This window comes from Monodelphis domestica, chromosome 7 (assembly GCF_027887165.1).
Source record: "Monodelphis domestica isolate mMonDom1 chromosome 7, mMonDom1.pri, whole genome shotgun sequence".
Lineage (NCBI taxonomy): Eukaryota > Metazoa > Chordata > Mammalia > Didelphimorphia > Didelphidae > Monodelphis > Monodelphis domestica.
The window spans coordinates 247,363,463-247,378,198 of NC_077233.1; the positions used below are offsets into that span (position 1 = coordinate 247,363,463).

The window sequence follows — 14,736 nt, forward strand, 5'->3', positions numbered from 1 at the left end:
TATTTTTTGAATTTGAATATCTGAATTAATTTAAACTGGATTAAAATTTGAATTTGAAGGGGGTACCTGTAGTTGGCAATGTCTCAAACCAAATGAATTTCTAATGGTAAAATATTAAGCAGGTGAGCAGTTGGCAAAGATTTTTTTAGGTACTAGGGTCTTCTTGTCATCTTTTAAATAATACTATTAGCATCTAATCTATTTCACCAACCTGTAAATTTTTGGAGAGTTATAAGTTCATGAGAAGGCTGGGAGTTGCTTGATCCCATGTTGTTCTCTGCAAATATGTCAACCCAGTAAGCTGTTTGGGGTTCCAGACCCTTGATATGATATTGTGTGATGGTAGCATTCTTTATCTTCACTTCAATATGGTTTTCTTCAGCCTTGCCTTGAATCTTGTAGCGGATTATGATAGAAGAAATAGAATGACCATCCAATATTGACCAAGAGATGATGGCGGAGGTGTCAGTGATGTTGGAGATCTTGATACCATCAGGCTGAGGAGGAAGTTCTGTTAGGAAATTTAATAGAAGCATGCCATTAATAACCCTTAATGGTTTAACAAGGCAAGATTACATTCACCCATCAAACCAAAGTATTAGAAAATAATTTATTCTCCCAAAAATCTTCATCAAGGACTTACTGTGTGCTAGATACAAAGATGAATAAACATAAGACTCGACCTCAAGCAATTTAAAAGATACTCAGGGAGATGATATGTACTCAAGTAACCATAATGCCAGGGAATATTTTGAGTATTATAAATTAGACTTATGGGGTGTGCTGGAGTCAGAACAAACATACTTAGAGCCAATTATTAAATTTTCAATATGTTTTTATATTTAAAAACTGGCAAATTCTACTAATCAGGGCTGGATTTATTGTTTTATTGATTGTCTATACTGATGGAAGTGATGAAGAAAATATTAATAATGCATATTAAATTTTAAAGTACACTGTGCATTTTCCCTGTCCTAGAAAGCTGGTTGTTAAACATCTACTTGAATACAACTGAGATATGAACAAAATCTTAAGGAATTTCAGAGGATCACTTCTTAAAAGTTGTAGATAGAGAAGGTTTCACTGAAGGAATTAAAATGTTAGTTGGGTCTTGAAGAACAAGTAGGATTTCAGAAAGAGATGCTGAGACCGGGATGGGAGAGTACAAATAGATAGTGATGGAAAAACTTAGAGTATATTTGAATGAGACTATATAATATATTATATATATGGGAATAGAAGGAGATGAAGAAAGGACTCTAGAGACCAGATTCTGGATTTTCAGTGCTTTAAAAACTTTTTGTGATGAATACTACCTCAAATCCTTTTTAGGAGACAAGATACAAATTATAAGTGCATCAAAATATTTATAAATAGAAGTTAAAATTTGTTTTGGGATGAAAGATAATGAGGTCAATTTTGAATATATTGATTTTCAATTAACAGCAGAATAATGTTAGCATCAACAGAATCATAGATCAAAGCCAGAAGGCTACATAGAAATTACTTAGTCCAAGGGTCAGAAAACTATGGACCAAGCCTCCAAATCTGGCCTACTGCCCATTTTTGTATGTCTTGGAGCTAAAAATGTTTTGTTTTATAACTGGCCATACAAAAAATAATTAGTGGCTTAGAAGTTATAGACTTTCAACCCTTGATCTACTCCAGTTCCCTCATTCCCTGAATTAAGAAATGCAGGCTCCAAGAAATTTAAGTGGCCTGCCTGAGGCCATATGCTCTACGCATGTCTAGAAGTCAAAAGAGATGTGACTCTGACACTCAGCTGGAATTGTAAATTAGGGAATCTTACAAGGATGTGCTATAAGAGAAGTTATGGGAGTGGCTGAAATTGTCAAAATAGATAGTAGAGGGGGGTGGGGAAAGGATGGAAACTTTGGGAGTACCTAAATGTAGAGAAAAGAAGATAGAAAAGGAGTCAGCAAAGGAGAGAATGGTCAAAGAAATTGGAGAAAAATAAAAATAGTTATGGAAACAAAGAAGAGAATTTCAAGAAAGAATCATTAGCTATAGCAGCAGCAGAAGGAAGAAGAGGAGAAAAAAGATCAGGACAAAGAAGAGGAGGAGAAGGAGAAGGAGAAGGAAGAGAGCAGTAGTTGTACTTGTCATTCTAGGAGAAATAGTCTCCAGATTTTCTTGCAAGGTACAAAGCTGGTAAGTGGCAGAGCTGGGACTTAAACACAGGCCTTCCAATACCCATTGCAGTGCTCTGTCAATCAGTAATTTTTATGGAGTTATAATGATATGGGAAACTGGCAGGAATTTTCCTTGTGGAAAATAGTAGCTTCAGTGAGTGCACAAGTCAGGATTAATTAGCAGCTATCCTAATGGGTCTCTGCCTGTCTCAGAAGGGAAGAGATTGGGAGCCTACACACTGATCTAATAAAATAATTTCTTATTGCCTCATCATGCAATCCCCTGGAGTTTATGGATATTCCCTCTCCTGGGGACCAAAACCCCCTTTTGGAAAACTTTGGTGTAGGAAATTCTCATCTCCCACAAGGAAACTTCCTTTACTTCTACAATATAGACTGGCAAGAGTTCAGTAACATAGTCTTAGAGAATTCCTTCCTTTGATATACTAAGATATTAAATTGTTTGTGTATGTGTATCAGAGGTGGGACTTGAACTTGGTTCTTTCTGACTCTGAGACATGTTCTTTATTCATTATAGCATGATACCTCCCACTAGTAGTATTAGTATGATTCATAATTAATAAGAGCAAAATAGAAATCTAAAATTTTGTAGTTTTTAATTTGTCTTCAAGTGAGTAATTTAATTTTATCTTCAAACAAATATTTTTTCAAGTAGGCAAGACATGTATTATCCTCATTTCCTAGAAACCAAGGTTCATAGAAATTAAATGAGTGCCAAGGTGCATAGTTTGTAAGGGGCAGAGCTAGGACTTGAACACAGGTCTTCCAATTCCTGTTGCAGTGCTCTATCCATTATGACATTATATAGTGACAAATGTTGCAAAAAGGTCCAGGAGGATGAGGAATGGAGAAAAGTTCATTGTTCTCAAAAGTGGTTGGTCTTTGTTAATCTTGGAAAGAACAATTTTTGTTGAATTATGATGGTGGATGTTACATTACAAGAGGTCAAGAGTAAAGTGGCAAAGGCAGCAAGTATACATAATTCTGTTCATGCATTTGATGGTGACAAAGAAAGCTGGGCATATAGCTAAAGTAAAGTTTTGAGGTTTCACCTTTGTTGCTTTGGGGACAGAGAAGACCCAAGTATGTTTGTGGGCCATGGGGAAGGAGTCCATAGAGGGGGAAATAGTGGACATGCAAAGAAAAGAAGCAAAAAGCCAAGTCTAGTAGAGTCTTAGAGGAAGTGGGGGGGGGGGGGGTGAGGCTGTCAATTCTCTCTCAGTAGGGCATGAGACTTCAGTTATTTTTTTCTACACACTCTACTATGTGTCATTGCATTTGGGTTTTTTTTATGTTTTGGTCTTAAATTTTTACTTTTATGTCTTAGAAAATTAAACAACTGGACTCTCAAAAAACAAAAACAGGGGCAGCTGGGTGGCTCAGTGGATTGAGAGTCAGATTCAGAGATTGGAGGTCCTAGGTTCAAATCTGGCCTCACATGTTTCCTAGCTGTGTGACCCTGGGCAAGTCACAACCCCTATTGCCTAGCCCTTAGACTCTTCTGCCTTAGAACCAATACCCAGCATTGATTTTTAAGATGGAAGGTAAAGTGTTTTTTTTTTAACTCTTTGACAAGACTTATTAGTAACACAACATTTTGATAGCATCTTGACAAGCAGTTGGTTGCACAGTGGCTAGAGCATTAAGCCTGGAGTCAGGAAGACATGAGTTCAAATGTGGTTTTAAGGGGCAGCTAAGTAGCATCATGGATAGAGAACTAGGCCTGGAGTTGGAAGGATCTGGGTTCAAATCTAACCTCAGATACTTAACCCTAATTGCTATTCCTTGCCACTTTTCTAACTTAGAATTTATATTTGATATCAATTCTAAGACAGAAGTGTTTTAAAATAATAATGTGGCCTTAGACCCTAGCTATGTGGCCCTGTGCGACTTGCTTAATCACTATTTGCCTCAGTTTCTGTTAAAAATGGGGATAATAGCAACATTTCCCAAAGTTGTTGTAAGGATAAAATAAGATATTTATGCAATACTTCATGAAATGTAAAATGCCATATAAGTGTCAACTATAAGTATTAACACAATTCATCATATGAAACTGGTCTCTGGGAATCGAATGCAAACTAGGGTTCCATGAATTAGATAGCTTGATGCCAATGAGACCAATTAACTCCTTTAGTTGGACTTCATACTTGAAACTTGTGAATGCCCCTAGCAAGTTTAATATGATGCAGTGTACAGCACTGGAAAGAACATTGAATCTGTAATCAGAAGACCTACATTCCAACCTCAACTCTGCCATTTACTTGTATGTCCTTGGGGAAGTTACTCTAGCCCATTTGGCCCTCAGTTTCCTTACTGGTATGAGGGGGTTGAATTGTATGATCCCCAAGGCTCCTTCTAGCTCTAAATCACCTATATGTATGTTATAAATAAATACGTATATGTATATATGAAGAAAACAGGAAACAAAATGTATTTGTATAGCAGAGCATGACAAAGTAGGAAGAGGTACAGAGAGATAGACTGAGACAGAGAAAGATGGAGAGAGAAGTGAATATTGGGGGGATTGGGAGAGTGGCTGTCTTGGTACCATCCAAGGCTGCTAAACAAGCAAACTGATATCTTGTGATACCAAAATTGGCATAACATATTCTTCCAGAAGAAGCCTTTATAACACTGAAACTTCTTGATGGACAGTTATAATATAGTAATGTACTGCCCTTCCTATTCAATTCAACTGAATTAATAATTAAATGGGTACTGTAGATTAAAAAATTAATATCTAATACATCAAGTAATATATTTTATAAGATTTATTAAATATCACCTGATAGAGGAGAGAAAAATAACCTTCAGTAAACAGAGGTTTTCCCAGACCATGCAGGTAGGAGAAGAGAGGGAGAGGGAGGAGTCACCAAAACTTAATATACAAATGTGAACATGCATCGTGGTGGAGAAGGGAAAGGGATGCTGGGAGATGAAAAAATTCTGGGAGATGGAGTCCAAAGGTACAAATTTTTTTTTCTCACAATGCCATTTGCCAGGCACTAACACATCACCAATATGACATACGTTCTCATTTCTCTTCCCAGAAGTGGGAGAGATTTTATTCAAGTCATCCATATGCTTAGAACTGTCACTAAAAATTCTGGTACTTAGAGCAAAAAAAAAATATTAGAGATGGAAAAGAGAAGATTTAGGTTATACTGAGGCTACTGCTAGGGACAAATAACCTCTGGAGTAGTGAGAAGGGTAAGACAGACAACTCTAGTTAAATACAGCTGTGTAAGGTATTAGGATGATATTAGAAATTAAGTCTTGTTATATTAGTTTAGAGACAAGAAGTAGAGAAGCTGGATTGAGAGAGAATTGGAGTGTGAAATAGATCTGAGACAGTATCAATTTCAAATGTTGACAGTGTAACAATTTTTTTGTGGCAGTTATTCTCTGTGGCAGTTAGTCTCTGGGAGTGGCTGTTACTCTCCCAGAGTGCTGGGAGCAGGTAACATGAAGTAAAAGGAAAGGAGGGAAAAACCTGAAGGAGCTAAGTAATTTTCCTTTTCCAATTTGGGAAACACTAGTGATTATCTATTGCTGTTTCATAAATTGTTTTATCTCTGAGAAGACCAAAGAAAGATCTGGTCTTTGGTTTGAACTATGAGTCTGCTAAAGCTCAGAATTCTAACTTGGTTCTTGATGAGGCTCAGTCAACTAGCCTTTGTTATTTTTATAACTTGGAAACAAAGTTAAGAATTATATACTTCTTATAAGGATAATAGTGTTAGTTTATTGAAGAATAGGGGAATTTTGGGCTAGTTAGATCAGGAATGATCAATGTAGCCTGTGGAAGCAGGAGAAGCAGTTCTTTGTGGAACCAGGGAATTTTATTTGGGTGGAGTTAGATATCCTTTTATATCCTTATATTCTCAATAAATAGTTTATTTTTGTATAACAAGAGTCTTCTTGACTCTTGTATAACAAGACTCCTTGTATAGCAAGAGTCCTTGAGCCTGGCCCTGAAGAGAAGTTCGTTTATGAGCTTTACTTCACTCATATAAACTGAAGATACTTTGTAAGCACAGCAAGCAGAGTATCTAATCAGTTTATATCCATAATCAATTCATTGGTTATTATTTTTACAAAGGAGAGAGGTGGCTCATCCCCTAGAGAGTCCAGCCCATGTCCCTCATTTGTAACCTGTGACCTTTAAGTTACCTAGATCTTGGAAAGGAGTGGTAGGGAGGTGAGGCATGGCTATGGGGAAATACAGTGGTGGTCTTTCAGCCTTAGTTGCAATGAAAATGCACAGGCTGGCTGCAAAGAGGGCTAAATGGGTTGGAAATTGTAGCTTGGACCCATGAGACAAAAGGGAAGGGGCCTGATCACAAATACTAAGGGGAGTGGTCTATCACAAGCCAACAAAGGCCCCTGGATATGGGGGATAGGGAAAGGTGAGGGAAGTATAATATGAGCCAAAAGAGGCCCCAGAGAATAATCATAACATCTGCCCTCACCCAAGCTTCTGATTTAACAAAAAGGATCCATATATGAAATGTAAAGCTAGGGAAGTAGCCTGTGGCCTTTGAAGGAAGTGAAGCTTACTGTCCCACAAGGGAATTGAACACAAGACTTTGGCCTCATTAAGATAATACTCATCAACAGAACTAACTAGTCTCAACAGGTTATTGCTCAAAATTAATCTGTTTTTCACCCCCTGCATAATGGAATATTTTGATTTCCTTTCCTCTCCAAAATTCCTTTCTTTACAGGCACTCACCCCTACTGTCACAACTGAATGGAATACAGAGAGAGGATGTATTCTGTTATTATAGACTGTTTATCCCTGAGAGGAATCATAGATATGACCTCATTGAACTACCTCACTTTACAGAGTAGGGAAACTAAGGCCTAGGGAAGAAAAGTGACTTGCTCAAGTTGTCATACCTATTTAGTGGATCAGCCAGAATTAGAAGCCAGTTCTTTTGGCTCAGTCCTAAAATCTCTCTACTATACTGTTAAGCAAAGGGCAACTGGGTGGCACAGTGGATAGAGCACTGGACTTGAAATCAGGAAGACACATTTTTCTGAGTTAAAATCTACCAACAGACACTTACTAATTGAGTAACCCTAGGCAGGTCATGTAATCCTATTTGTCCCAATTCCTGATCTATAAAATGAGAGAGAAATGGCAAGCCACTCCAGCATCTTTGCCAAGAAAACTCCAAATAGGGTTATGAAGAGTTGGATACAACTGAAAAATGGCTGAATGACAAATGTTATAAGCAACTGTGGCAGGGGATTAATTATTGGGATCAGTTACCTAAAAATAGGAAGTCATTTAAATAAATAAATAGATATTTTATACATGCATGTATAAATATACACATATACATTTATTAACATCAGTCAGGTTCTTTTAGAGTATGATTTCTCAACCGTTTTTGTATCATGAACCCCTTTGGTTTTTGGATCCCTTCTTAAAATAATGTTTAAGGTCATGGATAAAACATACAGGATTCCAAAGGAATACTTGACTGCAAATATCAAAATGATTTTTTTAAATAAGAAAGAAAAGAAGTTCATGAACTCCAGGTTAAGAACCTCTGACTTAGAGTGTGATCCATTAACCAACTGTATTACTGCTTCTTCTTATGTGCATATGTGGAAATATTAAAAGTATAAGAGACTAGGACTTCCGGTTAAGATGGCGGCTTAGAGAAAGCTGAAGTTCAGATCTCCGGAAAACCCTTCCCGACCGATCTCAAACTAGAAGCTCCTAAGGCGCCGAAATTCAAAACGATCAACAGCACAGACCCTGGGAACCCTCCTCCTGGACCTGGACCCGGTTCAAAAGGTACGGCTCCCCTTAAAAGCCAGAACCCGAGATCCCTCGGACCTCAGGGGTAGGAGCGCAGAGTCCAAGGCTCCCGGAAGCCGCAGCCGCGACGGGCTCAGAGAGCAGGGTCCGAGGAACAACAACGTTCAGGGTCTTCTACCCAAGTCCCAGTCCGGGTGAAAGTAACTGCCTGGGGCTTCCGCTGCAGAGAGCTGGTCAAAACAACAGCAACCCTCAGGGCGGGCAAGACAGCCTCACGGGCTGGATCCTGCTATCCAAGTCTCAGTGAAAGTCTGTGCTCTCGGAGCTTGGGGAAGCGGCAGCCCATCCCCCCGCAGGCCGACGAAACAGCCTCACGGCCAGGGATTCTGAAGGCAACTTCCGGAAATCGAGCCAGGGGGAGAGTGTGGCCTCGTGGTCCGACTCTTCCATTCCAGTTCCAGTGAGGCATATTCAGTTTAACCCAGGGAACGCTCATAGAACCAACATCTGCCCAGGACTAAAGCCTCTGATCACCAGACAAAGACAAGAAAAGCCAATCCTCCACGTTCAGAGATGACAAACTCCACAGAAGCACAGAAGCCCCAAAATACCAAGAAAAATAAGAAGAAAGGGGCGACTCTGGACACATTCTATGGAGCCAAAATACAAAATACAGAGCAGATAGAAGAAGATATACAAGAAAATTCTCCAAAATCTTCCAAAGGAAATAGAAACTCTCCACAAACCCATGAAGAATTTGAATCAGAAAGGACCAAAAAGATGGAAGCCCTCTGGGAGGAAAAGTGGGAAATGATGCAAAAGAAATTCACGCATCTACAAAACCAGTTTGACCAAACTGTAAAAGAAAACCAGGCTTTAAAGCAAGAACTAATAAAGCAAAGCCAAAACACCAAGAAATTAGAAGAGAACATAAAATATCTCACCGACAAGGTGATAGATCTGGAAAACAGGGGGAGAAGAGAAAATTTAAGAATAATTGGACTCCCAGAAAAGCCAGAAATAAACACCAAACTGGACATGGTGATACAAGATATAATCAAAGAAAATTGCCCAGAGATTCTAGAACAAGGGGGCAATACATCCACTGACAGAGCTCACAGAACACCTTCTACACTAAACCCCCAAAAGACAACTCCCAGGAATGTAATTGCCAAATTCCAAAGCTATCAAACAAAAGAAAAAATCCTACAGGAAGCCAGAAAAAGACAATTTAGATATAAAGGAATGCCAATCAGGGTCACACAAGACCTTGCAAGTTCTACGCTGAATGATCGTAAGGCATGGAACATGATCTTCAGAAAGGCAAGAGAGCTGGGTCTCCAACCAAGAATCAGCTACCCAGCAAAACTGACTATATACTTCCAAGGGAAAGTATGGGCATTCAACAAAATAGAAGACTTCCAACTTTTTGCAAAGAAAAGACCAGAGCTCTGTGGAAAGTTTGATACCGAAAATCAAAGAGCAAGGAATACCTGAAAAGGTAAATATTAAGGAAAGGGGAAAAATGTTATCTTCTTTTACTCAAACTCTCTTCTATAAGGACTACATTTATATCAACCTATGTATACTAATATGTGGGGAAAATGTAATGTATAAATAGGGGGTAAAGAAAGACCAAATAGAATAATGGTTCTCACACAAAGATTCACAGGGGAAGGGGAGGGGAAGAAAACTCCTATAAGAAGGAGAGGAAGAGAGGGGGGGGGGGGTTACTTAAACCTCAATCTCAGGGAAATCAACTCTGAGAGGGAAAAACATCCAGATCCATTGGGATCTTGAATTCTATCTTACCCAACAAGGGTAAGGAGAAGGGAAAACCAAGGGGGGGAGGGGGAGAGGGAGAACAAAAAGGGAGGGAAAGAGAGGGGGGAGGGGGAGGGAACAAAAGGGAGGGACTAAAAAGGGAAACATCAAGGGAGGGGACAAGGGGGACTGATTCAAAGTAAATCACTGGACTAAAAGGTAGAGCCGAAGAAGAAAAGGTTAGAATTAGGGAAGGCAATCAAAATGCCAGGGAGTCCACAAATGACAATCATAACTTTGAACGTGAATGGGATGAACTCACCCATAAAACGTAGACGAATAGCAGAATGGATTAGAATCCAAAAGCCTACCATATGTTGTCTTCAAGAAACACACATGAGGCGGGTTGACACCCACAAGGTCAGAATTAAAGGATGGAGTAAGACCTTCTGGGCCTCAACTGATAGAAAGAAGGCAGGAGTGGTAATCATGATATCTGATAAAGCCAATGCAAAAATAGACCTGATCAAAAGGGATAGGGAAGGTAATTATATTTTGTTAAAAGGGACTCTAGACAATGAGGAAATATCATTAATCAACATGTATGCACCAAATAATATAGCACCCAAATTTCTAATGGAGAAACTAGGAGAATTGAAGGAAGAAATAGACAATAAAACCATACTAGTGGGAGACTTAAACCAACCATTATCAAATTTAGATAAATCAAATCAAAAAATAAATAAGAAAGAGGTAAAAGAAGTGAATGAAATCTTAGAAAAATTAGAATTAATAGACATATGGAGAAAAATAAATAGGGATAAAAAGGAATACACCTTCTTCTCAGCACCACATGGCACATTCACAAAAATTGACCATACATTAGGTCACAGAAACATAGCACACAAATGCAAAAAAGCAGAAATAATGAATGCAGCCTTCTCAGATCACAAGGCAATAAAAATAATGATTAGTAATGGTACATGGAAAACCAAATCTAAAACCAATTGGAAATTAAACAATATGATACTCCAAAACCGTTTAGCTAAAGAAGAAATCATAGAAACAATTAATAATTTCATCAAGGAAAATGACAATGGCGAAACATCCTTTCAAACCTTTTGGGATGCAGCCAAAGCGGTAATCAGAGGCAAATTCATATCCCTGAAAGCTCATATTAACAAACAAGGGAGAGCAGAGATCAATCAATTGGAAATGCAATTGAAAAAACTCGAAAGCGATCAAATTAAAAACCCCCAGCAGAAAACCAAATTAGAAATCCTAAAAATTAAGGGAGAAATTAATAAAATTGAAAGTGATAGAACTATTGATTTAATAAATAAGACAAGAAGCTGGTACTTTGAAAAAACAAACAAAATAGACAAAGTACTGGTCAATCTAATTAAAAAAAGGAAGGAAGAAAAGCAAATTCACAGCATTAAAGATGAAAAGGGGGACAGCACCTCCAATGAGGAGGAAATTAAGGCAATCATTAGAAATTACTTTGCCCAATTATATGGCAATAAATACACCAATTTAGGAGAAATGGATGAATATATACAAAAATACAAACTGCCTAGACTAACAGAAGAGGAAATAGAATTCTTAAATAATCCCATATCAGAAATTGAAATCCATCAAGCCATCAAAGAACTTCCTAAGAAAAAATCCCCAGGGCCTGATGGATTCACCTGTGAATTCTATCAAACATTCAGAGAACAGTTAACCCCAATACTATACAAACTATTTGACATAATAAGCAAAGAGGGAGTTCTACCAAACTCCTTTTACGACACAAACATGGTACTGATTCCAAAACCAGGCAGGTCAAAAACAGAGAAAGAAAACTATAGACCAATCTCCCTAATGAATATAGATGCAAAAATTTTAAATAGGATACTAGCAAAAAGACTCCAGCAAGTGATCAGAAGGATCATTCACCATGATCAAGTAGGATTCATACCAGGGATGCAGGGCTGGTTCAACATTAGGAAAACCATCCACATAATTGACCACATCAACAAGCAAACTAGCAAGAACCACATGATTATCTCAATAGATGCAGAAAAAGCCTCTGATAAAATACAACACCCATTCCTATTAAAAACACTAGAAAGCATAGGAATAGAAGGGTCATTCCTAAAAATAATAAACAGTATATATCTAAAACCAACAGCTAATATCATCTGCAATGGGGATAAACTAGATGCATTCCCAATAAGATCAGGAGTGAAACAAGGATGCCCATTATCACCTCTACTATTTGACATTGTACTAGAAACACTAGCAGTAGCAATTAGAGAAGATAAAGAAATTGAAGGCATCAGAATAGGCAAGGAGGAGACCAAGTTATCACTCTTTGCGGATGACATGATGGTCTACTTAAAGAATCCTAGAAATTCAACCAAAAAGCTAATTGAAATAATCAACAACTTTAGCAAAGTTGCAGGATACAAAATAAACCCACATAAATCATCAGCTTTTCTATATATCTCCAACACAGCTCAGCAGCAAGAACTAGAAAGAGAAATCCCATTCAAAATCACCTTAGACAAAATAAAATATCTAGGAATCTATCTCCCAAGACAAACACAGGAACTATATGAACACAACTACAAAACACTCGCCACACAACTAAAACTAGACTTGAACAATTGGAAAAACATTAACTGCTCATGGATAGGACGAGTCAATATAATAAAAATGACCATCCTACCCAAACTTATTTATCTATTTAGTGCCATACCCATTGAACTACCAAAATACTTCTTCACTGATTTAGAAAAAACCATAACAAAGTTCATTTGGAAGAACAAAAGATCAAGGATATCCAGGGAAATAATGAAAAAAAACACATATGATGGGGGCCTTGCAGTCCCAGACCTCAAACTATATTACAAAGCAGCAGTCATCAAAACAATTTGGTACTGGCTAAGAAACAGAAAGGAAGATCAGTGGAATAGACTGGGGGAAAACGACCTCAGCAAGACAGTATACGATAAACCCAAAGATCCCAGCTTTTGGGACAAAAATCCACTATTCGATAAAAACTGCTGGGAAAATTGGAAGACAGTGTGGGAGAGACTAGGAATAGATCAACACCTCACACCCTACACCAAGATAAATTCAAAATGGGTGAGTGACTTAAACATAAAGAAGGAAACCATAAGTAAATTGGGTAAACACAGAATAGTATACATGTCAGACCTTTGGGAGGGGAAAGGCTTTAAAACCAAGCAAGATATAGAAAGAATCACAAAATGTAAAATAAAGAATTTTGACTACATCAAACTAAAAAGCTTTTGTACAAAAAAAACCAATATAACTAAAATCAGAAGGGAAACAACAAATTGGGAAAAAATCTTCATAGAAACCTCTGACAAAGGTTTAATTACTCATATTTATAATGAGCTAAATCAATTGTACAAAAAATCAAGCCATTCTCCAATTGATAAATGGGCAAGGGAAATGGATAGGCAGTTCTCAGATAAAGAAATCAAAACTATTAACAAGCACATGAAGAAGTGTTCTACATCTCTTATAATCAGAGAGATGCAAATCAAAACAACTCTGAGGTATCACCTCACACCTAGCAGATTGGCTAACATAACAGCAAAGGAAAGTAATGAATGCTGGAGGGGATGTGGCAAAGTAGGGACATTAATTCATTGCTGGTGGAGTTGTGAACTGATCCAACCATTCTGGAGGGCAATTTGGAACTATGCCCAAAGGGCGACAAAAGAATATCTACCCTTTGACCCAGCCATAGCACTGCTGGGTCTGTACCCCAAAGAGATAATGGACACAAAGACTTGTACAAAAATATTCATAGCTGCGCTCTTTGTGGTGGCCCAAAACTGGAAAACGAGGGGATGCCCATCAATTGGGGAATGGCTGAACAAACTGTGGTATATGTTGGTGATGGAATACTATTGTGCTCAAAGGAATAATAAAGTGGAGAAGTTCCATGGAGACTGGAACAACCTCCAGGAAGTGATGCAGAGCGAGAGGAGCAGAACCAGGAGAACATTGTACACAGAGACTAATACACTGTGGTATAATCGAACGTAATGGACTTCTCCATTAGGGGCGGTGTAATGTCCCTGAACAACTTTCAGGGATCCAGGAGAAAAAAAACACCATTCATAAGCAAAGGATAAACTATGGGAGTGGAAACACCGAGAAAAAGCAACTGCCTGAATACAGAGGTTGAGGGGACATGACAGAGGATGGACTCTAAATGAACACTCTAATGCAAATACTATCAACAAAGCAATGGGTTCAAATCAAGAAAACATCTAATGCCCAGTGGACTTACGCGTCGGCTATGGGGGGTGGGGGGGAGGAAAAGAAAATGATCTATGTCTTTAACGAATAATGCTTGGAAATGATCAAATAAAATATATTTTAAAAAAAAAGTATAAGAGACTAGATTCTGGTGTGCAAAGATGCTCCTAGGATTTAATTTACGTGATGTATGTGAACTTCCGGGACCATTTCTGCCAGGATATCCAAAGCTAAAAAGAGACATGAACTCAAAACAGTGGTCTTCTCAAACAGAAGCAATGCCTTGGAGACCTCTGCTGGAAGAACACATTATGGCACTTTAAAAGTCAGATGAAAATATACATCACCAAAGTCACAGAAATTTAAAACTGGAAAGTACTTCCCAGTAGCCATCTAGTCCAACAAATACCCCAGCAGACTATGTCCCACTATAAATAGCTGACAAATGGGCAACCAGCGGCTACTCAAACACCTGTGAGGAGGAAGACATCATTTGATCTCGCAAAGAAGCCTTTTTGTACCATAAATTCTCTAGTTGGAATTTTTTTGAGCATCAAGCCTAAATTTGCTCCCCCCCCCAATTTGATCCATTATTCATGATTTTGCTTCCCCCCCTCCAAAGCAAAGCAGAAAAGTCTAATTATACTTCCTCCTAATAACAGTCCTGCAAAACCTTGAAGAAAATTATGCACATAGAAATTGGGTTGGAAGAAAGGATAATGAGCTTATTAT

The 14,736-nt window shown here is 38.1% G+C and overlaps 1 protein-coding gene across 1 annotated transcript in view; it reads right to left on the reverse strand.

The window, feature by feature from the left end:
• The window catches only part of TEK (TEK receptor tyrosine kinase), a 141,809-nt gene that overhangs the window by 45,033 nt on the left and 82,040 nt on the right, over positions 1-14,736 (reverse strand). Inside the window, exon 13 of the mRNA XM_001374814.5 lies at positions 212-511. Within this exon, the coding sequence (XP_001374851.2) occupies positions 212-511 (300 nt within the window). The remainder of the gene's footprint in view (positions 1-211; positions 512-14,736) is intronic.